Genomic DNA, 27,579 nt, shown 5'->3' with positions numbered 1-27,579 from the left:
AATCCTTCCCTCTGAGGGTGGGGAGGCCCTGGCACAGGGAGCCCAGAGAAACTGTGGCTGCCTCGTCCTTGGAACTGTCCAAGGCCAGGTTGGACAGGGCTTGGAGAAGCCTGGGACAGTGGAAGGTGTCTCTGCCATGGTAGGCAGGGGTTGGGACTGAGTGACCTTTAAAAGGTCCTTTCCAACCCATTCCAGGATTCTTCAGCAGTCTGCCTAAATGGTGGATATTTTTGAGCAGAACAGGTAACTGTTCTCTGAAGACCATGAAGACCTAACTCTTCACAGATAATCTTACAGCCCTTCACTAATTTCTATGACTGTTCTAGGCTAGATGAACAGAATTCATTATAGTCTGGGTTTGTTAAAATCAAGTAGAAAAACATTTGAAATACAGGTGGGTTCTTCTATAATAATTAACAGCTTCTCTAGTATGTAATATTGTAATAATAAATCCTTTATATTGCACTGCAGAAAATCTTTGTCTTTCAAGCAGCATTTGCTGTGTTGAGAGGGAAACTGCCTATTGGTAGGGCTGTCTTCTTCAATGAATAATTGGTCATTTTTATTGGTTTTGCTTTCAGAAAGCAAAGTTTCACAAGATACTATTGCTAAGACATTGTAAAGGTGTTGCCAGTCTACAGTGGGACTACAGGAAACTTTATATTCCTGTTTCAGTGATGATTTTGGATACATTTTCCTCATTAACTTGAAGCTCTTGTCTCTGTCCCTGAGGTTTTACTCCACCTGTGATGAATGATTGTTATTCCCCCCAGCTCTGTCAGCTGCTCCAGACCCGTCACCTCATGAACTGCAGTTACACTCTCAAGGAAGTCACTGCTTGGCCAAGGCATGACTTTGGGTGCTTATTTAAACTCAGACTCACCTGAAAAGGCCTCCTAAAACCAAGCCCTTCTCCATCAATAGCACCTCAGCAGCTTCTCTGAGCTCAGCCCTAAAGCAGGTAATTCCCTTTACACAAGGGAACAAACCAAACCCCACAGGATCAGGAACTGGTAAACACAAAAGTTGGAGAAGATCAGAACCACAGATTAGGCCAAAACATTGATTACAACTATTTTTTTGTATGTAAACCTTCAAAAAGGCACCTCCTGTGTCTGATTCATTGTGAGATACAGAAAAAGTGTAACTGCACCTGAGAACACACTGAGCTTTAAATAATTTTTCCAGTTAATACCTTTGTGTGCGTCTGTATGTGTTTATCTTTCCTGGCCCAAACTCAAGTACTGAATTTTCTGGTTTTCATTTTTTTTTTCTGAAATCTGAATGGTTTTGTCTGCTGAAAATATTCCTTGGGTTTAACAGAGACTATCACTTAGTTTTGTACAGTAACAGAGACTTGTTTTTTAACCATGTTGGCATTTTAATTGTTTTATTTGGAACATACTGTGATAAGGTTGTTTGATACCACCTGACTTTATTGAGCAAACTGTGCCATGGGAGGCTCATGCTGGATACATTTCTGCTCACTAATCAAGAAGAGCATTGCCATTGGAGTTTGTAGCCATCATAGACAAGTTTCTTCCTCATTTCCCTGTGACAGTCAGTGATTAAGCGGAATTAAATAGGATTTCTAGGATCATTTTTTGGTCTTGAAGGTCCCCAGGATTTTGGGCATGAATTTTCCCATTTTCTTGTCTTTGGCATCTGTGTCATATTCCTCTTCACTGGGACTCGTGTGCTCATCCTTCTTGCAGAACACCTCAAACCTGCTGTAGACTCGCTTCTCCTTCCGCATGTTCTCCATCTTCTTCAGGAGGGTGTCTCTGTCCTCTGACGGCTGCCGCTGCAGGTTCCGTTTCTGGCTCCCAAAGCTCTCAGACCTGTGGATGTTGCAGCTTTTCTCCTTTTCCCCTTTTCTTTCCAAGCTTGTGGTCGACCTGGAGAGGTCAGGGTTGCTGGTGGATGGCAGCTGCTTGGCCAGCTCAGCTCTGTTCTTCTGGCTGTTGGCAGAGATCTGCTCCAGGATCACTTTGGTGTCGTCACGCAGGTTGCTGCTGTACAGGATGTTGGCTGTGGAGGATGGGAACCTCCCTTGCGTTGTCTGGCTGCTCTTGGCAGGGAGTGGTGCTGCAAATTTGTGGGGTTTTTCTTCCTCCATTGCTTCCTGGCAGTCCCCTATGGACGAGCGTTTGAGCACCACTGCCTGCTTGTCACATTTCCCACTCTCAGAAGCAGGTTCCTCCTCCAATTTCTTTTCACCTTTTGGGTTCAAAAGCTGCTTCAGCCGTAGTGACCCTTTTCTTAAAAACTCCATGGGATTTTGCTCTTGTTTTGAACAGTCTTCCTCAGATTTGTTGAGAGAGCTGTCAGACCCTTGACTTCTAGACAGGCTTTCTAGAACTGAGGACGTAGTACTCGTCCTCACCTGTGGTTTCTTCATTTCTGTGTTGACTAATTTTGGAGAGTCTTCTCTGAAGGTCACTCTGTCCTTCTTCTCTGGAAGAGCCAATTTTTGAGTGTCTCCGACAAATATCAGGCTCTCCTTCTCTGGAAGAGGAAGTTTGTTCTCGATGGGGTAAAACCGGGATGACAGCTTGTCCACCTTAGTGCTAAGATGTGCCAGGGGATCTTTACTCAATGCATCCCCAAGCTGGGGGGTGGATGAGGCCATTCCAAATGCTCTGTCCAACTCTCCATGCATTTTGTAAGTACTGCAGGAGTCTTTGGAGTCCAGCACCCTGCTCTCCAGAATCTTATACTGCACAGATTTGGTACATTTCTTCTCCGTATTCTGAGATTCCTCCTGTAGGTAACCCGAAACAGCTTTGGTGTGGGTGACCGTGCCCCGTTCCATGTCCTTGCCCACGGCTTTGTACTTCTCCAGCAGCTCAGCCACTTTGGAGGAGGCAGCTGTCTTGATGGTTTCATTGTCCTTTGTTAACTCACTGGACATTTGCTCTTTTTGGATCATCTGCACCTTTTCTATTGTGGTGTTGGGCTGATCTAATTTGGCAGCACTGAAAATCAGAGAGGACCTGAGCCTGGAGCTCCTCTGGATCAAGGGATTTATCCTGGACCTGAAGGCATCTGGTTTCATGATCGAGGTTTCTTCACCTGCTCTATCAGAATCTGCAGATTCCTTGGCACTGTCAATTCCCAGTGGCTTGCTATTGAAGGGCGGGGGGGGTTTGAAGGCCGGGACAAGGTCAGTGGGGTGCTTTGTGAGGGGATCCCCAAGAGCATCGTTATACGCCTCGGACTCCATCGGCATCGGGAGCCCTTCATCTGGTTCAGACTGGTATGCACTGAGGTACGAAGAAATCCTCCAGTTCCGTAACCCTGTTCTGTTTTCCTGCGTGTTCTTGTCGTCATCCTGCTCTTCATCCTTGTCCTGTAGGAACAGGCGCTGCTCCAGGCTCTGCTTCTGCGTGGGAGAAGTCTGGCAAATGAATTTCTGTCCTATGTTCTGCCTCCGTAACATCATTCCCATGGGGCCATTGCCCGCAGGGTTCAGCTGGTCGGAGCCGTGTCTCACCTCCCTGGAAGAATTTGAGGGCACGTAATCCAGCCGCAGTGGGGGGAAACCCTCCTGTGGGAAACTGGGCTCCAGTTCAGGGTATCGGGGTCCCTCTCCATAGTCTTCCAGTTCATTGAATCCCGGCCTCCCCCCTCGAATCCTCTCAAAGAATCCCTGAGGTCTGCCAGGAAGATGGGGATGTTCAAACTGGTACTGGTAGAACTGGTCCTTCTGGAAATGACTGGATTGGATTTTGAACTCGTCCATGTTGTTCATGAACATCTGCCGGGTGTACTGCTTGGCAGAAGCAAAATTTTCAAACGTTCCTTCTGCAAAACTGTGTCTCTTAAAAGCGTCCAGCTCCAGCTGCTTGGAACGGAGGAAGCCCCTGACGGGATCCATCTGGGAATTCTCCATTTCCACCTTTTTGTACATCCGCAGGGCCGACCCCTCCACCGTGTGCCGCAGCATGTCGTCCCGCCGGAAATTGGACAGGAAGTACCTGTCCGGATCCACCCGGTCCATGAAGGAGGGGAAGAGACTCTCGTCCCTCTGGAACATCAGGGGGCCTTTCTTGGGGAAAAAAGGCATGTTATTGCCAAAGGGAGCCATGGCGAACGTGTTCTCTGCCTTTGCCAGGACGTTGGCTGGAGGAACCAGAGGTTCTGACTGTGCAAACAAAATGCGGAATTCTTCATCAAAGCTGGCCACCAGCTCACCCTGGAAGATGTGTGCAATGCTCCTGTGAATCTTCTCAAAGGACCACATGAAACTGAAGAGAGAACAGAAGTGATGGAGTAACTCAGCTGTACCTGTTTTCATTAAAACATTTGCTCACCTGAAGCAAATTCTAAATTTTCTGGTTGTGCAGAAATAGGGCAAAATAATGGCAGACAATTCCCCTGCAGCTACGTGTTACACATGACTGTTCCAAACCTTGACTGATTGTTCCAAAGCTTGATTGATTTGGGATCACATCTTTGCAGAGAATTTTACAAGGCAATAAATGATTTGTGTTCTAAAAAGCCAGTGAGTCATGTCACCAAGAGTGAGCTGATGATAATCCTTGTCTTTAGCACTGTCAGTAATGACCTGGACAACAGGCAGTGTGTCCCCTCAGCACCTGGCAGGTGACACCAGTCAGGGGGACCCCAAAGGCTGGGAAGTGTGCCAGCAGGAACCTCCGAAAAGACAAACCCAAGATCTTACTCCTGCGGTGGCACAGCCCTTCCACCCAAACAGTTTGAGGGGACTGAACAGAAGGAGCTGGGCTGGAAATGGGGAAGGGGGATGTTCACTGTTAAGGCGTTCATCTTTCCAAGTCAGCTCTGCTTTTTTTTCACTGTCTGCTGAGCGATGGGAAGCAGGGAAGGGATCCCTTACTTTGCCTTGCCTGTGTGTGCAGGTTTTCTGCAGCTGTTAAAACTGTATCACAACCCAGGAGTGCTCTCACCTTTACAGTTCTCCACCACATCCAGCTGGGAATCATGAGGGACACCTTTGTGAGGCCTGGCTGCCTGCTGGGCTTAACCAAAACCCTTAGAATTACTGTCTTCTTTCTTTTTTTTTTTTTTTTTTTTCCCCACAGATTTTTTAATTCTTAATGTGAAGGAAGCTTGGTTTGGGGTTGTCTGATCTCAAGGCCTTCTTCAGTTGGTGTATCTACCTAACCTGCAAAATGGAGTATTTTTCCCAAAAAATTGCTACTCAGTGTCCTTCAGTGAGCAAAACTTTTGTCCCTGATATCCATGTGGAAGTACCAGAATGCTGCTTTACCAATTCACCGGCCTGTGTCTCAGAATCCCAGACTGGTTTGGGTTGGAAGGGACCATCACATCTTGTTTCACCCCCCTGCCATGTGCAGAGACACCTCCCACTAGCTCAGGCTGCTCCAAGCCTTGTTGAGCCTCATCTTGAACACTTCCACAACTTTCAGAAATGATACAATATTGGAAAGCCCAAAGCACATGGGAGTGTGGCAGAAGTAGTCCTGAACAATTTACTTGATGCTCTCATAAACAAGAAATTATCCAATTGGAACAGTTAATTGTTAGGTACAGCATCAAAACTGAGTAATTATTTTCAAACATCAGGGAAAAAAAACAAAGTGAAATCTTATTATCATGGAATGTGCACTTTAATCAGATTCTTACAAATTTTTCTTCATATACTGTGTTTTTAAATACCCTTAATTCTATTTGCTTAACTTCCACCATGAGAAGCAACTCATGGTAGGCTTCGATCAACCTGGCCTAGAAGGTTTCCCTGCCAACAGCATGGGGAGAAACTGTATGAGCTTTAGGGTCTGTCCAACCCAAACCATTCTGTGATTCTATTATTACATTCTCAGAGCATGATAGGTGTTTATCCCATCACCCTTTTAATATGTGAAGGAGAAATTCTTCTACTGCAACTCACTAAAAACATTTATTCTGCCAGAAATGAATGCCTTAGCTGGTAAGATTGTTATTCCCAAAAGGATGGTAATGTGTTAATGGCTGATCTCAATCCTAACGAAAACCACCCACCACTAAATCTACCCACCTCTCTGTTGCCCAGAGAAGCTGTGGCTGCCCCATATCTGGAAGTGTCCAAGGCCAGGCTGCATGGGGCTGGGAGCAGCCTGGGCTAGTGGAAGGTGTCCCTGCCCATGTGGGGTTGTGGGGGTGTGCCCTAGGACAGGGTGGAACAAGATGAGCTTTAAAGTCCCTTCCCACACAAACCATGCTGTGATTTGATGATTCTGTGAGTGGAGGTCAAAGTTCATTTAGTCCAGGCTAAGATGCAAATCTTAGACTCCTTATGCTATGGCAAATTCTCCCTGGGAATCAGATGGGAGCTGAGCTCCTCTGCAGCCAGCCTGTGCACAAAGCACCTGAGTCTCTCTGAGCTGGACAGGGTTCCTCACCTGTAGTTGCCACTCAGCACCACCATGCAGTCCACCAGCAGGAACTTCTCCTTCAGGTGCCCCTTGAAGGACATCCCTGTGCGGCAGTAGTAGGTTGGGCCAGACACTGTCCTCACCCTCAGGAACTGCAAACCAGAAAGGCACTGACTCAGATGGGACCCTCATTCCATCCCCTGCCTTCTTCTAACCTCCATCCACCCCCACTGGGATCCAGCTCCAGTGGTTCTGCCTGCACACACCGATGTACAAACCCCTTTCTCAGTACATCTCCAGCCCTCTCCCCGTCATGCCAGCTCTCCTCACTTTCTTCACACTCATCTTTCACCAGGTTCTCCTCCTTCTCAGGTGTCTCCTGCCATACTGGCCCTCTGTGTGGCAGGACACACCCCCTCAGGACACCAATCAGGTAGGGCAGGTCTTTGCTCACCTCCACATAGTTCAGGTTGACTCTGCACTTGGCAGCTGTGTCGAGGAAGAGCTGGGAGTTCATTTCATCCAGCAGGATGTAGACAGGCACCCGGCGAGAAGCAGCATCCAGCACCTCAAACAGCAGATCCACATCGGTGAAAACGTCCATCACGATGGCCACCACCTGGGGAAGGGACGCAGGACACATGAGCCACTGTGCTCCTCATGCCCTGACCAACTGTGTATCCCAGCTTCTCACACCCCAAAGCTGCACTGTCCCCACCTCAGCTTCCTTTTGAAAAGGAAACGTCCCAATTAAAGGTCCCGTTAAGCACTGTGGGCCCCGAACTGGAAGGAGAATTTCTGTCCAGGAAGGTGCATGTTCTGTGTATGAACATGGTTTTGCTTTCTGTGAGGGGAAACCTCCCTGCGTGTCTCCTGACTCATCAATCCAATAATTCCATGAATTTTTTGGCCATGTAATCACACTGGATGGTGTATGGAGTATGTACGGTCCCCCCCCTCCAACATCCCCGTGCCATTTTTAGGTAACTTCCTGGCCAGCATTCAGGCAGCCATTACTCAGCTGCATCCATGTGCTGATTTTATGGGAAGCAGCTTCACGGGTCTACCTTCCTGTCCTTCCCAGCTCTCTTGAGTGTAAATACTTGATGGAAAGGGCACAAGGAAGGAGTAAAACTCTTCTCAGTGGTGCCCAGGGAGAGGACAAGGACAAACTGAAACACAGGAAATTACAGTTCAGTTACAGAAAAGCCTCTGGGACTGTAAGGAGACCATCAACACGGGAACAGGCTGTCCAGAAAGGTTTAGTCTCCACCCTTGTAGACACTCAAGGACACATCCTGAGTGACCCTCTCTAACTGACCTCCTCTGAGCGGGGGGTGGACAGGACCCTCTAGAGGCCCCTTCCAATCTCTAATGTTTTGGGATTCTGTGAACTCTTGGTGTGTTTTAGCAAGGCCTAGGACACAGTGCCATGACAGCAGAGCCGAGACAAGCTTTGGTGCACTCAACGGTGGATTTGAATCATCCTGCTCCTCTGTCAGGTTCTAGAGGCAAAGTTCAGGGAATTAGCAGAGGACCTCATGTTGCTCAGCCTGGAGAAGAGAAGGCTCCAGGAAAACCTTACAGCCCCTTCCAGTGCCTAAAGAGGCTCTGAGAGCTCAGGAGGAACTTTGGACAAGGGCCTGGAGTGACAAAACAAGGGGAGTGGCTTTACACTGCCAGAGGGCAGAGTGAGATGAGATATTGGGAAGAAATTGTTCCCTGTGAGGGGGATAAGGCCCTGGTACAGCATGCCCTGAGCAGCTCTAGCTGCCCCATTCCTGAAAGTGTCCAAGACCAGGTTGGACAGGGCTTGGAGCAACCTGGGCTAGTGGAAGGTGTCCATCCCCATGGCAGGGGGGTGGAACTGGATGAGCTTTAAGGTCCCTCTGACCCAAACCACTGCACTGTGGTTCTCTATCCTGCTGCTTCTCTGGCACATGTGTGGTTTTACCTCCACTCTAGCTGGACTCTCCCTGTCTCACCTGCTGAGCTGCTCGAATCATCCTGCGAGCCTCCTCCTTAATGCTGGGGTTGTCTGGCGGGGGTGGCTGCACCAGCGTTGTCACCTCTGTTCCCCTGAAGCCAAAGACCATTGGCCAGCCCAGGTCAAGCTCAGGAACGGCCAGATCTGAGTTCATGGGCCAGTAAGTCCCGGAGGATCCGTCCATGTCATTGTCCCCCGCTGTGTCCGTGCTGCCCTCCTGGTGGGCATACTGGGGCTTCTGGAGGTTCTGGATTATGTGATCCACCTCGGAGCCACAGAGGAAATCAGGGGCCGCCTCCTCGGCCAGGAAGCGCTGGTAGCTCTCCTTGCCCTCCTCTGTGAGCACATCCAGGGCCAGGCGGTAGTACTCCTTGTAGTGGGGGGGAAGGTAGTTGGGGTCCAGGGGGTTGTCCCCCTGTGAGGAGCTTTGGGATCGACGAGCCATCAGGGGAGGGAGAGCTGGAGGGAAACAAAGAACATCCATGAGATACAGCAGTGTCATGACAGCAACACATCCAACACATCCTCCTCAGGGAGCAAAGGCACAGATTAAAAGAATATGGAGCAATGCTGGAGAAAGTTCAATCCAAAGGCATGGCAGCCTAAAATTAGGCAAAGGTGTGAGTCACTTAACCATTACCTTCACACAGTTAACTGTTTTGGGCCAAAATATGGAACAAATCAGCCAGGCAGCCCTGGGATAAGCAAGGCCAAAGCATCCAACAAAATGATCAACTTTCTCTTTTAGGCTGCTGGTTGCTAAGCTTCAATTTATCGTTTGTTTAAAAGTCAAGAGCAAAGCTGTAGGTGGTTATTATCTACACCCCATTAAAATTAATTTCCAAATGCTACAGAAGTTATTTACTATGTGTAATGTGGCCCTACACCAAAAGCACCTGCCTGAACACAAGGGCACCCTCTGGACCCTTACACCACCTCAGCACATGAACAGAAGCAGGTGATGTGTGGGTGCAGGGGTGTCCTGCTGGTGTAACACAGTCAGAAGGCAGAGGAGCATCCATGAGATGAACGAAGAAATAAAAAACAAGGGATGTGATCACTTCTTCAGTCTCCTCATGTTAAGAAAAAACAGAGCTGAAAGGGGCTCACATGCAATATTTGGAAACTGTCTATAGAGGACAATTATTTGAGACTAGAGACAAATCTGATTTTAACTCATATTTGACAGAAAAGTTTGTTGTATCACAACAGTAATATCTGACTGATCCACAAAATGCTCAAAGCACTTTGGCTTTAGACACTGAACTAATGTCAGTGCTGGAATGTTCTTTTCCTGCACCCCACCACTGAGGTGCCAGCAGAGACTTCCTCCTGATCCCCAAAATAGTGGGTGACTCCTGCTGAGTGGCGTTACTGAGTGAGCACAGGAGGTGAGGGTCGCTGCTGCCACTGCCATCCAACACATCTGCTCCCAAAACAGGAGGGACTGCCATGGACTGGGAGAAGATAAAACCTCACACTCAGACTATCACTCGTTAGGAGCTGTAAGGATAAACCAGTTTCAAGTTCTTACCCAACCACCTGCCCAGCACACAGTAGTGCTGTGTTACTCCTGCCTCAACCTCCCACAAATTACTCCTGCTCCAAACTGGAACTCCTGTAAAGCTGCATGATACAATAGGAAAAATTATAGTCTTAACGTAAGGATAAGAAAATCCAACAGCTCCATATGTGAGGTACTGCAACAGATACTCATCTCTATAGTTCTCACGTGCAGCTGCCTATACAGTCTGAATTGTCTGCATTTATCTTCCCACTCTAATTCTGTCTTATTTTCTCTGTGTAAGAGAAGAAAGTACACAGCACTCCAGTATGTATCTCTGGTGGAAGGTGCCCCTGCCCATTGCAGGGGTGTGGAACAAAATGGGCTTTAAGGTTCTTTCCCACTCAGACCATCCTGGGATTCTGTGATTTTAGGATGCTCAAGTCACCAATGTTCCTGCTTTTAACTATTTCAGCAGTGTCATTTTAAGGACTTGCTCCCACATTCCATCAATCTTGGACAGAAGAACAACATATCCAACTCATTCATACATTACCCAAGAAGGGGACAGAGGTCCCACAGCAAACTGCTCACAGTGCTCAGAGATGGGAGTGTGAGAGACAAAGGACCAAGTCCAGCATTAAAAGGAAGAACTATCAGAAGAACCCGCTGCTACTGCTGGGCAATCAAAACAGCAAAGGTTATGCTGCTGAAGTGGCAAAGCAATTTTATATTGATTAATATAATTTCACTACAGTTATAAATGAAGAGGGAGAAGACTGAGCTTTAAATAAGCATCAGGCAACACTGACTGTTAGTGGGCAGGCCCACAGAAAACAGCAGCACTACACAGGTTCAGGAGGAACTCGCAGCTGGAGTTGTCTGGGGATATGGTATTTTATTCCTCAACTCCCAAAAATGCAGGCTTATGCCTGAACTCTGATTCCTCAGGCTAGAGGAGACATCTACAAACGGTGACCAGGGCATCTCTGCTGCCAGCACAAGGACCAAAAGGACAGAAGATGAACCTTGCAGGTGGCAGGTTCAGAGGGATACCAGGAAACCCCTGTGTTCAGCTGGGCTGATCTGGGAGAGCTCTCATTGCTCTGCAGCTCCCTGGCAGCAGGGTGCAGCAAGGTGGAGGTCAGGCTCTGCTCCCAGAGTTTACAGTGAGGAGTCATCTGAGCTCCCCAAGTAGCACTGAGTACATTTGTGAATAAGCAGGGAAAATGGCACCAGTGAAGAGGTAAATTTGATGTGAAAGCAAACTGCTCCTCACAGGCTTCCCTGAGACACTGGGAGAACATAGACACAGAAGACACGGAGCTAGGGGTGTCCTGGTATTCCTGAACCCAGCAGTGGTGGGGGGCTGCTGGTCTGGATGATCAGGGATGATCAGGGGGAGCCTGCAGGGGATTTTGAAGGGGCCTGGAAAAGACCCATGGCTCATAACTGTGAAATAAAACCCAGAAGTTGTGTTTGTGCCCCAAGGGTGTCTGCCCCAGCTCTTCACGTGTTCCATGGCCTGGAGCCCCCTGGTCTGGTGAAAGGTCTCCTCGCACAGGGTGGAACAAGACAAGTCCCTTCCAACCCAAACCATCCTGTGCTTCCATTATGCCATAAATTGTTGGAATCCTTTAATTCCCTGGGTTGCAACAATGAAAACACCATGTTGATTAATTCTCAGTTTGCATGAAAAACGCTGGTTTATGCATATAAGTAAGTATGTAAATAAATAAATAAATAAATAGCTACACACACACACACACACACACAAAATTCTGGGTATTTATTTATCTTCCAAAATCCTTCCCTGTCAGGTAAAGCAGAAGGGAAGAAAGTACCTGGAACCCCAAAGGATATTTATGACCTTTTGTCACTTTGGTGGGTGTGAGCTGAGTTCAGGTCAAAGAATAAATAAAATTTCTCCTGCTACAGCCCATCTTGCTGACTTCAGATGGATTCTGCACTTAGTTCATGGATTTTTATAATTTTGTTTTGCACTGTTCCAGCCCCTGGGATGACCTGTTTGCAGCTGGCAGAGCTCTGAGGCCCTGGGTCAGATTTGGCATCACGAAGCTGCTGACTGCCAGGCCAGTTCTCCAGTTCTGGATCAAACCATCCACTATTTGGAAAACAATTCCTCTCCAAATCAGATGCAAGCAATCACATGCCACTTCTGACTGATATTTGCGTGCCAGAGGGAGGTTTCTAAGACAGAACTGGCTTTTAATCTCCTACCTTTTCACTTCTCTCTTAACTAGTCTTGCTCCATTCCAAGTGTGTCCATTATCCCAGTGCAAAGCTGGATTTGGTGGAGGAGCAGATCACATGCCTCAGGAAATAGGAGATGGATTACTGTGCCACATTGCCCTGCTGTTTTTTACTCCAGAACTGTGTATTCCATGTATTTTGTAGGGCATTCTATGCTTTAAGCCTTGGTGCCTTTTCATCAGAGTTCAGGGAGCACAAGGTCAGGTTTCCCCTCAGAGAGACAGGAGCCTGGACACATCAGTTATTAGAGTTACCAGCTCTCTTCTTCGCTGGGGCCTGGATTCTCCTTGATCAGGAGCACCTAAAACAACCTGCAGGAGACTGAGGGGAGACATCAGTGCACTCCACAGCTTCCTCGTGAGAGGAAGAGGAGGAGCAGACTCCGATCTCCTCTCTGGGGTGACCAGTGACAGAGCCCGAGGGAGCAGCTGCAGCTGGATCAGGGGAGGGTGAGGCTGGAAATTAAAGAAAGCTTTTCCCTCCAGAGAGTGGTTGGGCACTGGAACAGGTTCCCTGGCAGAGTTCAAAAAGCATTTGGACAACACTCTCAGGCACAGGGTGGGACTCCTGGGGGTGGTCCTGTGCAGGGCCAGCAGCTGGACTCGATGTGTGGCCTCTTCCAACTCAGCTTACTCTGTGATTCTGTGACTCCAAGCAGGGGTTGGCTCCTTGTTTGAACTTCACCTGCAGATCTATTTCCTGCATCTTCTTTCACCCCAGAAAAAGACAAATGTTGTATTTCTGGAATTCTGAACCATCAAAACTGTCAAAGAAACCAAGCCACAAACTGAAAATACCCCAAATGTAGATTTTCAGCCTGTAACTACTGATTAATAGAGAGTTTTACCAACTTGCATGCTTGTTTATTTTATTTAATTAGGAATTTCATTTTATTTTAATTGCTGTTCCCAGTTTACAAAATCTTCTGACATGAGTAATGAGGATTTAAGGAAGAAATGAGAATGCTAAAAAGAATAAGGTGTGGCAATTTGCTTGGGGGTCTTTATAATGGGTAACAAAATATGTTTTTATACTGGGTAACAAGATATTCTGTGTGCAGTTACAGCTCAGTCCCTGAACTGTCAGTGGGTACAGGAGGACAGGAGCTCATGCCAACCCAGCACCTGCAGCTGTGAGCAGCTGTGAGATGTGTTCAGCCAGAGGGAACCCTGAACATCCCTCCTTCCATTCCCATGACAATATGGGAAAACTAAGGCCCTGAAGTCCCCTAGTCCAAAAACCCTGCAGTGCACCTCCAGAAGGGAAGAGGAAAGCTCAAGCACATCACCAATGTCCTCCACACCTTCAATAGCCACAATTTTACCAGGAAAAGCTTCCCAGGAAGAGTGGGAGAGAACTGCCCCAGCATTGGACAGGAAAGGAAATGAATCCTGCTACATCCTGACAATATGACCTGGGAAAAAATTCCAGCAATTGTTTGAAGCTGGATGTTTTGAGCAGAAAACACTGATAACAGGACCTGAGAGGTTCTTCAGACCACTGAGCACACTGGCAACATCCCTACTGATCCTGCAGCCAAGCCCCTGGTGCTTCAAGGAAAGAAAAATTCCAGAAGGTAAATTAGGCAGCAAGGGGAGAAATCTACTTCTCCCCATCATCGAGCCCTTAGGCCTTGGGAAAGTCACTATAAATAAAGTGCAAACAAGCCATAGCCAGGGCAGCAATTGAGGTGCTCACACACAGGCTCTCCATGTCACCCGGGATGCCCGAAGGGACCTGGCCTGGCCTCCAGCTGCTGCCAAGGAGGCTGTGGGTCTCTGCACGGCAGGTGTCACACCTGTTGAGCTTTATTCAGAACCAGGGTTCCTCCTCCAGGATCAGTGACCCAATGCTTATGTACAATGCGCCTATCTGCACCCCCTTACAGATAATACCCAAGAAACATGAAATAGAATTCATCTTCTAACAGACAGGCTCATGTTTGGCCAAATATTCTCTTAATTTTTCTCCCAGACATTAACAAATCAGCCTGCTAAAGCCTCAGTGCTCAGACCTCAACTGTTTTAACTCTGAGATTCCCCCTCACACAATCCATCCTGACAAGATCCTGCTTGCAACTGTCAGTGCTTTATACCAGAATTTACCTAGAGGATGGGAGGCAGCTTTGACAGGAGGATGACTCAGATACTGGGGACATACTCCTCCCTGTGAGGGTGGCCAGGCCCTGGCGCAGGCTGCCCCATCCCTGGCAGCATTCAAAGCCAGGCTGGATGGGGCTTGGAGCAGCCTGGGATAGTGGAAGGTGTCCCCACCCATGGCAGGGGTGGGGGACTGGATGAGATTTAAGGTACTTCTGACCCAAAACATTCCATGATTCCTTCCTAATATCCCATCTAAACCCTGTCCTTTGGTAGTGGGAAGCCATTCCCTCTCGTCCTGTCACTCCAGGGCCTTGTCCAAAGTCCCCCTCCAGCTCTCCTGGAGCCCCTTTAGGCACTGGAAGGGGCTCTGAGGCATCGCCAGAGCTTTCTCTTCTCCAGGCTGAACAGTCCCAGCTGTCCCAGCCTGGCTCCAGAGCAGCAGGATTCCAGCCCGCGCTTACATGTCACAGTGTTACTTCTTCAGACAGACATTCTAGAGGTCTGTTACTATTATTTGGCATTTCGTGCACTTCTCTGCTATCCTAAGTGATCATTCTAGGAAATTATGTCCATACATTTAGAAGTATCACCACTCATTATCAGAACCTTTAGAACCAAACCTGCAAAATTTCATTTCCCCCCAAGAAATCCTTCTCCTAATGCAACGGCTGGGACAAGCACGAGCACAGACAGGTACACAGAACAGTGTGGAAAGAACCACAGAATCTCCTGAGCTGGAGGGGACACACAAGGGCCACCAAGCCAAACCCCTGGCCCTGCACAGGAAGACCCAAGAAGCCCACAGAAAGAAGGTGGTATGAGTACTGCTGGCACTCTCCTCCGCACACGATCTGGGCCGGTGGCTGGCTTTGGCAGGAGGAAGCTGCAGGAGAACAGAAGGCAGCTCTGTGGCTGTTTGCAGCAACTCCTCCCATGCTCGGGGGCAGTGGATATAGGAGAGCACGAAGCAGCTTGCTGGAAACCCAACAAGTGGGAGATGAAGGCTGATGGAATGGGCTGAGGAGAAGCAGGATCCAGGTCTGCTCCGCCCGTCTGCCTGGGCTGTGCCAAAGACGCTGCACTGCTGCTGCTGCAGCTGTGGCTGCTGCTGCAGCTGTGCATGGGGAGTCCCAGTGGAGTCACTCCCCTCCATGGCCAAAAGACCATCAGGAGGGGAGGAACAGGTGGAAAGGAAGGAGCAGGCAGGTCTCAGCCATCCCTATGCTATGACCAAGGAGGGAGTTTCCGAGGGAAATTTCCCTTCCGCTTGGCCTGAGATCTGCCTCTGTTCCCACTGGTATAAATGAGAGTGATTTTACTGGCTGTGATACCTGTCACATGCATTTGGTTTTGAGATTCCCTAGAGCTGTCAGACCCCCTTAATAAAGGCAAGAGTCAGATGTGATCACAGCCTGCAGATTCCTCCACACTGAAAAACACTCAACCACATGGAATATTTAATGTAAGGAAAAGTGGCTGACAGAAGAAGCTGGAGGTAAAAACTTTCCCTTTACCTCTGGATTCATTGTAGGAGCAAAAACTGGGAAAAGCATAGACCTGTTGACGTGGGCAGCATTTGGTGCCTGTCCATATTATGTTCCATTTCAACAGACTTTCACTGTTTTTTCCTAACAGAGCAGCAGGAAATCACAGATTCAGACATGCTGTGATCACGACAAAGCCCTACAGATTAAAATAATAAATAAAAGGACCTGCCTTTCTCCAGAGCCTTTGTGCCAGGTGTGAATCAAGGCGCTGGACCGTGTTTGCCCAGTCTAAGCAAAAGGGAACCGGCTCAGTGCTCCCTTTGTCTCTCATCTGCTGTGCCTGGTGCCAGCTCTGCTGATGCCTCAGCACCTGGGGCTGGCTCCATCTGCCTCCCTGTGCTGACTCCAGTGCTTGTTGTTACGTGTTCTGCCTGCACAGCCAGTTCCCAGGCTGCCTCGCTCAGGTGATCCCTTCCCTGGCTGGACCTGCTCCGCTGCTTTGGGACACTCCCAGGAGCCGAGGCTGCCTGGAGCACCCAGGAAGGAACTGCCTGCAAGGAAGCAGGGCTGGATCCCAGAGCCTGCAAAGGGCTGGGAAGACCCAAGCTGTTCCCCAGACCCCTTGCGTGCAAGTGCCTGGGCTCAACCAGGTACTCAAAAGTTCCTCGGCTCAACCACCTCACCTTCTCACTGCCCTAGACAGCACCAAGAAGAGAAAGGCAGCACAGACAGACTGTTCTTTAGCCACACTCTGCACAGCCAGCCACAAACCCGTCTTTGCTATCAACACTCGAAGGACTTCCGAACTATGGGCAAGAAATGAATCAAGGCACTTTTGATGCTTGTGATGGGCCTCACCTGGCCTGTACACCACATTCAGTGGCATCACTGACATCTCTTAGGGTGGGCTGTGAAAAAAATGTTTCCAAAATGGCTCTATACACAAAGTTTACAAATCAATTCTTTAAAAGAAAGTATCTGGCCTCAAAAAAATAGGAAAGATCTTATGCAAACAAACTGCTGATGTTCTGGGAGGGTTGGGTTTAGGAGAGGACAGCAATGCCTGAGGGAAAATGACTGGAGCAGACATGGTGACAATGAGACATGGAAAGTGTTAGCTTGCTCTCAAGAAAATGTTGTACTTGGTAAATGATCTGGGAAGGGACCTGTCTCCTCGAACATGGTTTAAGGTGTGGGGTTTTTAATTCTGCACTGTGTGATGGAAGGACAAGCCAGTGCCTTCTGATCTTGCTGCAGAGGAAGAACCTGTATGAACAGCAGGACATGCTTGTCCTCTCCAGAAGCTGCTTCTGCATGTGCTCATTTTCTGTCCCAAGGGCTGGACTTCTCCTGAAAAGGATCCTGCCAGTCTTACAGGGGTGCAGGATCCATAGTTTGAAGTGTAGCCCAGAATTTCCTACTTCGGTCAGAACATGGAATAGTACAAGAGCTGGGGCAAAGAAGAAGCTGCCCAGAGAAGCTGTGGCTGCCCCATCCCTGGAAGTGTCCCAGGCCAGGCTGGATGAGGCTTGGAGCACCCTGGGCTAAGTGTAAGGTGTCCAGGGCAGGGGGAGGAGATGGTCTTGAAGGAGATGGTCTTGGAGGAGATGGTCTTGAAGGTCCCTTCTAACCCAAACCATTCCATGGCTGCATGACAATGGATGCTGACACCTTCCCATGAACTGCTCTTCTCACCAAGCAGGGCTCAGGCACATTCCTCACAACAGGACAGGCAAATATGGCAAATAACCTGCACTAGGCACTTTTTTTCTAGCTACAACTGCCTCTGCCAAGTCCTGTATCTTATTTTTTCTCTTTCCATTCTTCTCTCTGCATTTCCTACTGAGTATTACCATGTTCTCCTTCTCAATGTCCTCTTCAGGCAGTAGGCTCAAAGCCTGGGTTACTGTCAGAATTTCTGGCTGGAATTTGTTATTCCTATTACAATGCCATATAATGCTCCCAGACCTTCTCCTTTGGGCATCTGAATAGCTGATCACTCCATGTTAATCATCTGAGAGAATGTCACCCCATTCTTCACTCTGGATGGCCTTACGTGGATCTCAGTCATCATTAAAAAAACAGACAGTACCTCTGCCTGCTGCTGGGAGTTTCACTGCAGGAGTTCTGGCCATCAGATGACAAATTGCTTCAATTAATCAACTTTTCACTGAGTTTCCAGAGATGGCAGCTGCACTTTTTGTGTTTATACCTGTGGCATCTGACCCTGATAAACGGCTCCAAGAACACTTTCTGTGTCTCAGGTGAGCAGTGAATGCCCTGAATGCTGCAGGCATGTGGCAGAGTAGAACTGGTGCCTGGTCTCCAAAACCCACTGGACTCTCATCTCTGCTTACTAGGGCAAGGGATCCCTCAGAACATTCTTTGCTGGAGAATCAGAAAGTGGCCAGACATTTGGAATATCCAGGGGATCTTTCTGCAGGCCAGAGGAAGGGAAAAGTGGCAGAAGAATTACTTGTTGTAATTTGTTTTGTGAAGTGGTTACTGAGACACTTGTCAACGTGTCCCACAGTGGCAGCATGTGAACCTGTCAGCCTTAACTGTCCCATGCAGCAAGGGTACAGAATGGACAGGGAAATCTGAGCTGTTGGGAGTCACCAGCACAAAACCTGATGTTTACAGCAGCTGGAAATGAAATGTCATCCTGCAGGCAAAAGGCATCTCTTAGCAGATTATCTGAATCACCATGGAATCCTTTGGATTGGAAAAGCCCCCGAGACCCTCGAGTCCAACTCCCAGCACTGCCAAGGCCACCACTAACCCACGTCCCAGTGCCACATCTACGACAGCCATGCTCATGTCACACTCGCTATCCCGCAGCTAATCCCTTCCCCTGGGTTTTTATTCAAAAGGTAGCAAGTATAAGGAAGTCTAAAACGGAGAACTTAAAGAAAAAGGACAATCAGTGTAAGGTCTAATTTGGGGGAGAACCATGTGCTGCACTCGACTTTTACTTCCCCCACACACTGATTTTAGAAATGCACTCATCAATCTCCTCTTCCTCATTAAGACTACAAAAATCCAGCACATGGGGCCTAATAAGCAGTCCAGACGTGTCCCATGTAACTGTAAAATGCAAAGAATTCCAATCCTGCAGGGTTTGGAGGTGAATTTCCATTGCCTGGAAAGTTTTGGTTGCCAGAAAAATTATGTCTAGAACATGGGTGATCTGTCCTGAGCCACAACCCTGCTCTGACACAAGCACACAGACATTTCCACAGTTACAGAACCTCAGAATCAGAGACTGGTTAGAGTTGGAAAGAACCTTCAAACCCATCTTGTTTCACCCCCCTGCCATGGGCAGGAATACCTTCCAATAGACCAGGTTGCTCCCAGCCCCATTCCAGTCTTGAACCTTCCAGGGACAGGGGAACAACAACTTTTTCCTTTGGCATGCAATTTCCTGTAAACCATATGAAGACCAAGACTTCTTTCCCCCCTCAGAATACTCCTATTGCCAGGTCACAGCAAATCCAACTCTCTTTTTACCTCTCAAATGCAACCATAAAGTCCCTCAGGTAAATAGGAGTGAAATGAAAACAAAATGAAAACAACTTTTTCTCCCTAAAATGCAGCTCCCATGTGTCCATTTAATGGGGTTGGGACACACTGTGCTCTCCTGCCTTCTGATCCAGGGAGAACATCTGAACAGCGAACTGGGAACCGGTGCTTAGCCCTGCTGCCACTGTCACTGCTCCGGTTTGGGGTAGTTTGCTGTTACTGACCTATTTTTGGCCTCTCTTGCAGCTGAGCTTATTGCAGCTTCCACAAATCAGATGTTTTCAGCAGCAGAAGGATGTGATCAGTACTTCTGTTCCTTCACAGGTGCCTCTTCCCTTTCTAACTGTTCTAGAGGGAGAACCCAATCCTCAGGCCAGGCAAGATCCACAATTGACCCCTATTGACCCTGGCCAATTTAGAGTGAGCAACACGGAACCATCCCCTTCCTGTCCTCACTCACAATCCTGAGGTCTGTCAGGCTCACACCTATGGAAAACTCAGCAAGTGCTAGCCCGTGTGCCTGTGCACGCCTGTCCACACGCATCTGTCCATGCTCCTGCCTGTACGTGCACGGCTGTGCCAGGGCTCGTGGGCCGTGTCAGCACTCAGTGCACACCCAATCCCTGTGTGAGGAATGCAGGGGCCTCGGGAGCTGCTTCCCAGCTCCTTGCCCACCGTAGACCTCGGCCCTCACAGCACATCCCCTGTGTCCCAATCTCCTGACCATACATCCCTACAGCCTTCCTGGTCCAAACAGGAGACTGGCTTGGGCTTTGTTAGGGGGAGCTCAATCAGGCTGCAAGACTCTTCTCAAAGAATGAGGCTGAGTTTGGGAATATCCACTCCTGAGGGATTTCTCAAAGGGGAACAGACACAACTGTGTGAAGTATTCGATAAGCAATTTTGATCTGAGGACAGAAGGGTCCCTTCCCTTGCCATCCCCGACACAGCTGGGACATTCCAGGTCCCTTCCCTCACCATCTCCAATCCCTGCTGCCTGTACTGGGACGTTCTGGGTCCATTCCTTTCCCATGTCCCTGCTGCCAGCACTGGGACATTCTCTCACCCCCCTTGCCTCTCTCATCTCCTTCTGTCTTTCTCCCTTCCCGCCATCATGGCGTGACTGGGAGCTCCTGCCACTGGAGCCTTCCCGCATAGAAGCAGCAACCTCCTGCCTATGGAATTCCCTGTCCCAGATGCTCAGTCCAAAGCAGAGGAGCAGGGCAGGCCCTCCCCACCCCTTGCCCTCCACCTCAGGCAGCCATACAGGTACCCCAAGAGGTACCTGCCCTTCTCCTACCTTACCAGGGCAGCCGGGCAGGTGGTGGGTAGGTAGTGGGTCGCTCTCTGGCTCAGGCGGCCATGCAGGTACCCACTAGGTCTCCACCCTTCTCTACCTTCCCAGGTGAGCTGGGGCAGGTGGTGGGTCACTGTCTGCTCACTTGGACGTGCCTGCAACCTGATTCACCTGGGAGCCAGGCGAGCGAGGCTCCACCCAGGGCAGAGCGGGGGTGAGTAAGAGCGAGAGAAAGGCAAACTCCGGAGAGCTGTTCCCTCCCCAGGCGCGCAGAGAGCCAGAGATAAGGGCTGCGCATTCCTGAGCCGCCGGAGGCCTCTCCCTTCCGTCTGCCCCGAGCCTGTCAGACCAGCTCGGGACTGGCAGCGGGGCAGGGCTCGCCGCAGCCCCGGCCCTGTCCCGGCCCGTGACACGGACCCCAGCCCAGCCCCCGGCCCCCAGTCCCCAGCCCTGGGCAGGGCCCCCGGGCGCTGGCCCCAGCGCGGTCGTGGCCCTGCGGCTCCCAGGAAGGGGGATTTGGGTTCCTCGGGCACTCCTGGTGCTCTGGGCCGGCTGGGGACAGACGAGCAGCAGCTCCTGGGCAGCGGCACCGTGGAACAGGAGGGGCCGGGGGCAGCGCCCTGTCCCCTGCGGCGGGACCGTGGCCCCGGGGGTGCTGGGGAAGGGGCTCCGAGGAGACAGCCGTGGCCTCCTGTCTACCCCCATCACCGTCCCCGCTCCCGCAGCCGGGGCCCCGCAGGCAGGGAAGGGTTAAGCGAGATTCCCCGCAGCCCCGGGCGTGGCAGCGCCTGTTCCACCTTTCGTGTCCCAGCTCGTCCCGCCCGGCCGCCGCCGCCGTGAGGGCCGGGCCGGCGCTGACTCAGGCGGGGCGAGGGAGGCTGAGGGGTCCCGGCGTGAGGGAGGGACGGAGGCCGAGCGCCCCGGGCCGGGCACGGCTGGGGGTCTGCAGCGCGGGGACAGGTTCGGGCTCCTCACGGAATCGACACTGAGCGCGTCCAAGGAGGGAACCGAGCTGCGGAAGAGTCTGCAGCACCGGGCTGAGGGAGCTGGGGGCTCAGCCTGGAGAAAACGGGTTCAGGAGGGACCTTCTCGCTCTCTACAACTCCACAACAGGAGGGTAGAGCCAGGCGGGGGTCAGGCTCTGCTCCCAGTTAATAAATGACAGGATGAGAGGTCATGGCCTCAAGCTGCACCAAAGAGGTTTGGGTGGGATATTTGGAAAATTCCTCCTGGAAAGGGCTGTCCAGCCCTGGCACGGCTGCCCAGCCCCATCCCTGAGGAGACTGAACAGTGGTGTGAATGTGGCACCTGGGCACATGGGCTAGTGCTAGTCCTGGGAGTGCTGGGGGAGCAATTGGACTCAGTGATCATTGAATCACGGAATGGATTGGGTTGAAGGGACCTTACACCTCATCCAGTTCCACCTCCCTGCCATGGACACCTTCCACTATCCCAGGCTGCTCCAAGCCGTGTCCAGCCTGGCCTGGGACACTTCCAGGGATGGGGCAGCCACAGCTTCTCTGGGCACACACTGCCAGGGCTTCACCACCCTTACAAGGAAGGATTTCTTCCCAACATCTGAACTAAACTCACCTCTGGCAGTGGGAATCCATTCCCTTCTGTCCTGTCACTCCAGGCCCTTGTCTAAAGTCCAGATCTCTTGGAGCCCCTTCAGTCACTGGAATCGAGGTGACGATTCATCAACTGCTTGTCTTCTCTTCTGTGGACAGAACACTTCTGCTCTCTAATGGAATGTAGTGTTGTCTTTGTTTACATCTTTGATATAATCCCTCTTCTGTCGCAGGAAACTGCAGAGGATCTGTTTTGAGACCCCCATAATGATGGCGTTGCTGGAAGTGTCATGGTTATGATATGGCTGTTTAAGGCAGGACCTATCAGACTGAACACTGGTGACTGCTGCAGAGGTGGCTGTATCAGCACCAGCCATCCCAGACACCTTGGAATGATGCCACTATGTACACGGGGCAAATGCAGACCTTCCAGGCCAAAAAGATGAACTATAGCTGGACCCCACTGGATACAACGGAGCTACACCATCTATCTGGTATCTCAGATATAAACTTAGATTGGATAAGCAGTGCCCCTGTCTGAAGCTGTGATTCAGAACGAGCTGAACCAATCCCTCCTGTAAGGAAAGCCAGTTTCAATATGAGTTTGGAGCTTTTCCCTGTAAGATACTGAAATATCAATTGGTGAAATCCCTCAGAAAGTAAGGTTTAAACTGTTTAATTACTTTTTCTGCAAGGTTTCAGTGTGTGGTTTTACAAACCTTTTATCCTTAAATAATGATGACTTGTAGTAAGAGTCTGGAATTATCCATAAAGGAACTTAAAATCTTTGTGAACTTTGGCTTTTAGATTCTATCAGCCAGCAAGTGTGAGTTATTCCAAGATGTTATTAAATCCCAGTGAAAACACACTGGCCTTCCCAGAGCTTGTGGTCAGAACTACCCCCTGCACTTTTGTTTCAGCCTTTATCTCACACCAGTTTAATCTAATTCATTAAGTCTCATAACCTGTATTTGAGTAAAGTACTTCTCAGTAATGTAAATACAATTATCACCTTTCAATCTTCTCAATATTAAATAGAAAATATTTTAAACCTCTCATTTTCTCTTTTCCCCATCACTTAAATGGTATTGGTGGACCTTTTCTGTTCCAGCTTTTCAAAACTAACTTTCAAATCTGAGTATCAAACAGGATGCTTTTACTTTCAGTTTCACTACTGCTGTATACACAAACACGTCACCAACATTTTATTGGAGTAGGTTTGAGTTCTCCTGAGCCAATTTCTTTTGCACTCCAGAGTGAATATTACCTGGAATTGCTGATTTTAAAGCTATTTCTCATGGAATAAAAAGGCCTTATCCTTCCACTTGGGAATTAGTAATAAAGTTTTGCTGCTTTTCTATTCTGAATATTGGTTGTGTTTATCTTCTTGTATTATTTCCAAGATAATATTGGTTATTTTAGAGAATCTTCTCTCCCCGTAAATGCAATGTACATGTGTAAGTGGTGTTTGGTTGGTTTTCATGAATTACAATGTGTTTGCATTGTTACACTGGATTAGTGCAGTAATCCCAGCTGGGTAATTACTGTTTGTCACCAGTGTCTCACCAGGCTCCCTCTGCCAACGGCCTTCAAACAAGGGACACTCGTGTCCCAGATCGATGATGTCTGGATTAACCACACGGGGTAAAACAAAGCGTGTGGAATGAGGTGAGACCTAATTCCAGATTGTGGTAGCTGCTTCTGCTGGGACTGCAGCTCTCAGAGCCAGCAGAGCAGGCAGGGAACAGCCTGAGCAGGGGGGAGAACACCCTGAACAGGCGGGGAGCAGGGAGAACACCCTGAGCAGGGGGGCAGCAGGGAGAACACCCTGAACAGCTGGGAGAACACCCTGAGCAGGGGGCAGCAGCAGAGAGAACACCCTGAGCAGGGGTAGCAGGGAGAACACCCTGAGCAGGTGGGAGAACACCCTGAGCAGGGGGCAGCAGCAGAGAGAACACCCTGAGCAGGGGTAGCAGGGAGAACACCCTGAGCAGGTGGGAGAACACCCTGAGCAGGGGGCAGCAGGGAGAACACCCTGAGCAGGTGGGAGAACACCCTGAGCAGGGGGCAGGAGCAGGGAGAACACCCTGAGCAGGGGGCAGCAGCAGGGAGAGCTCTGCTGCACTGTTCTCCCCAGGAACCAACACAGCCCATGTGTGTCGGTCAGGTCATGCTGGGGTACTGCTCCAGCCCTCAGTTTTGGCAACAGCCTGAACAGGAGCACTGTGAGGGGTCTCAGCACTGCTCAAGAGGGGATTGCTCAAGTTTGTGTCCTCAAGTGCCACAGAATTCAGAACACATGGGGAGATGGCACTCAAGCACATGGTTTAGTGGTGAACATGGTGGTGGTGCTGGGCTGGCGCTTGGTCTTGGTGCTCTCACAGGTCTGTTGTGACTGTAATGATTCTGTGATTCCATTATTTTAAAACTGAAATCCTGGAAACCTGACCTGATGGGAGCTTGGCTTCTGGCAGGGTTAGATGGGATACTGGGAGGAAGTTCTCCCCTGTGAGGGTGTGAGGCCCTGGCACAGGGTGCCCAGAGCAGCTGTGGCTGCCCCTGGATCCCTGGCAGTGCCCAAGGCCAGGCTGGGAGCAGCCTGGGACAGTGGAAGGTGTCCCTGCCATGGCAGGGGGTGGGATTAGATGGGCTTTGAGGTCCCTTCCCACCCAAAACATCCCAGGATTCTGTGATTACCACGTGGCCCCTGGCTCCATCCACCAGTGAGCCGCTGGCCACTGAGATCACGGACAGGGTGTGAGGAACAGACACATTACCTGCCCCAGAGGCACCACGAGCACAGACAAGGTAAGCTGGAGAGCAGGAACTCATTCCAGAGCCGCTTCTCCAGCAGTGCAGATCCACGGGCTCTTTGATAGTGGAGAAGGAGGTGAATCTTCCCCTTGACTCCACAGGGGTGACTCATCCCAGCTGCCGCTCTGGGTTTGATCTGCTCAGGCTCTGCATGTGTACATATCAGATTATCTGGGTTAAGTGCAGCTTTGCTTTTGCCCTTTATCTGTCTGCTCTGAAGCTGTTTAACATGATCTGCCTGTTTTTATGCCAGCTCAGTTTCAGGAGTCCCAGGCACTGACTGGCACTGAGCTGATTTTTCTGCAGTGACCGCAGGCTTGGTCACTCATCTCACAGGTCCCTAATGCAATTCCCACCCCTGCTGTGCTGACAGAATTGGGAAAGTCTTTTTAGTGGTTGCAGAAGTCATCCCTCTCTAGTTCTTCTCAGTGACTTCTTTAATGTGGAGAAATCCCCCATTATTCTAACAAGCAGAACCAACATCTGCATGGAACCCTGGGCATGGGAACAGAAATGTGGTCTTGCACAATTTCACTGTTATAAGTTGTTTGCTTTTTTAAAGAAAACTGCCTTCAATTAAAGGGACTGATGGGGAATCATCTGTGAAGAATCAGTATTGTATTTATACAGCAGCACTGTTTGGTACCGGGGCAGAAAGCTGTTGTGAGGGTTTGCTGTTTTGTTGTTTCCCAGTGCTCAGCCCTGATGGCTGTCCTTTCCTTCTGGGCAAAACCCAGGAAGGGTCCTTGACCTAAGGAAGGAAGGTCCCTGGGACCAGGTCACCTGGCCTTAACCACCACCCCACTGGAGGGTCCCCCGTGCAGACAGGGGGATTCAGAACATCCAGTATGACCTGAGTAAGAGAAAATCCAGACCGGCTTGGCTGGGCCAGTCCCCACTCCCCCTCAGGAACAAGGATATCCAGAACCAGAGCTCACCCTGCACTGGCAGAGTCTCTGTCTTCAGTAGTCACAGGAGACACATTTTAATTCCCAGTCCAGACTGGTCGCAGTTTGAACCTTCCTTGTGAGGGGACGAGGTGCAGACACTGATCTCTGTGGTCACCAGGGACAGGACCTGCGGGAATGGCTGGAGTTGTGTCAGGCGAGAGTTAGGCTGGATATCAGAAAAAGGCTGGGCCCCCAGAGGGTGGCTGAGCACTGGGATGGGCTCCGCAGAGCAGCGGTCACAGCACCAAGAGGTGTTCGGCCACTAAATCCTGTTTGGCACACGTTGGGGCTGGCCCTGCGCAGGGCCGGGAGCCGGGCTCGATGGCGCCCGTGGGTCCCGTCAGCTCCGCTCCCCGTGACTCCGAGACTCACCCACAGAGCTGCGGGAGCGCAGAGCGGGCACACGGCCGGGCAGTCAGGGGCTCTGTGTGCCTGCTCCGGCCTCCCTGAGGGGAAACGGCCTCGCTGCACAGCGGCTCCTGATCTAAATGCTGCTTTAGGGTTACTAAATAAATGAGGATCAGCACAACTGCAGGTCCATGGTTTCTGCAGGCACAGAACTGCACCTTTTCACAGGCGGCGAGCAGCGCGGGCCCTGAGCCGCTCCCGGAGCCGTTCACTCCCCGCTCCAGGATCCTCTCCCGGGCTCCGCTCGGCCCTCACCGGGCTCGGCCCGGGCCCTCCGCTGTCGCGTCACCGCGGCGTCACCGGGAGCGGCAGCGCGCGGCGTCACGTGACCGCGGCACGGGGCAGGGCCGCGCCCCCGCTGCTCCTGTCCCGTCCCATTATCCCATCCCATTATCCCATCCCGGCCCGGCCCAGCCCGTTATCCCATCCCATCCCCGCCGGTACCTCCGCTGCTCCTGTCCCGTCCCATTATCCCATTATCCCATTATCCCATTATCCCATCCCATCCCGGCCCATCTCGTTATCCCATCCCATCCCCGCCGGTACCTCCGCTGCTCCCGTCCCGTCCCATCCCATCATCCCATCCCATTCCATCCCCGCCGGTACCGCCGCTGCTCCCGGCCCGGCCCGGCCCGGTGGCAGACCCGCAGCCGCCGTTGTTGGGCCAGACGCGGCCGGGCCGGAGCCGCCGGTCCCTCTCTGCCCCCCGGGGAGCTGCGGTTCGCCCGCAGCACGGGCGGTGCACACGGAGATGGGAGGCACCGGGACAGCCGAGCCCGAGCCGGGGAGAGGCCTTGCCCAGGGCCCGGAGATGGGAGCAAACGGCGGCGGGGCAGTGGGAGCTGTGCCGTGGCAGGTCCTGCAGGGCTGCGGCTCTGCTGGTGCTCCAGGTGTGTCACTGATGGTGACTGAAACACAGAATCAACCAAACTTGCACCTAGCAGGACCAAAGCGGCACTGAGCTACGAGCAGAGCTCCATCTCCTGCAGCTGCTGGTCTCCAGGAGCAGCTGGTGGCTCGTGGGCAAGGCTGGGGATCAGCATTCCCCAGCCTCCGGTTATCCTGGGTGTTCAAGGCCAGAGTGACAAACAGGTGAATTCGCTGTGGTTTGCAGCTTCCAGGACAGCCCCTCCTGCCTGAGGGCAGGCAGTTCTTGAGCAGAATCCCAGTTATTCCAGACTCTTCTGTATGGGGGAAGTGCAGAGAAGGACCAGCAATGCCACCCTCCCCTCACAGACCAACAGGCAGGACTGACTCCTGGAACCAGGAGAGCTTGCATCTGGCAGGATCAGAGGGGTGGGCAG

At 50.7% G+C, this 27,579-nt stretch overlaps 1 protein-coding gene across 7 annotated transcripts; it reads right to left on the bottom strand.

Annotated features, from left to right (window-relative positions):
• Window positions 1–21: 21 nt before the first annotated feature.
• On the bottom strand, window positions 22–26,686 carry FAM83H (family with sequence similarity 83 member H). Of its 7 annotated transcripts, none has more exons than XM_038129139.1 (7): window positions 25,856–26,686; window positions 24,881–25,064; window positions 22,126–22,252; window positions 8,345–8,805; window positions 6,814–6,978; window positions 6,387–6,511; window positions 22–4,250 (listed from the first exon to the last, which is right to left on the bottom strand). In XM_038129139.1, the coding sequence occupies exons 4-7, from the start codon at window positions 8,789–8,791 to the stop codon at window positions 1,598–1,600; spliced, it is 3,390 nt and encodes a 1,129-aa protein (XP_037985067.1). In that variant the 5' UTR covers window positions 8,792–8,805; window positions 22,126–22,252; window positions 24,881–25,064; window positions 25,856–26,686; the 3' UTR covers window positions 22–1,597. The 7 variants fall into 7 exon arrangements, with proteins under 7 accessions (XP_037985067.1, XP_037985066.1, XP_037985064.1 ...); XM_038129138.1 differs by lacking the exon at window positions 22,126–22,252 and having other exon boundaries at window positions 25,856–26,006; window positions 26,434–26,686; XM_038129136.1 differs by lacking the exon at window positions 22,126–22,252 and having other exon boundaries at window positions 25,856–25,994; window positions 26,434–26,686.
• Between the last annotated feature and the right edge of the window lie 893 nt (window positions 26,687–27,579).

The sequence above is a fragment of the Motacilla alba genome, chromosome 2, assembly GCF_015832195.1.
Source record: "Motacilla alba alba isolate MOTALB_02 chromosome 2, Motacilla_alba_V1.0_pri, whole genome shotgun sequence".
NCBI lineage: Eukaryota > Metazoa > Chordata > Aves > Passeriformes > Motacillidae > Motacilla > Motacilla alba.
The sequence above is the reverse complement of the archived record's forward strand: the minus strand, read 5'-3'. Positions and strand labels throughout refer to the sequence as shown.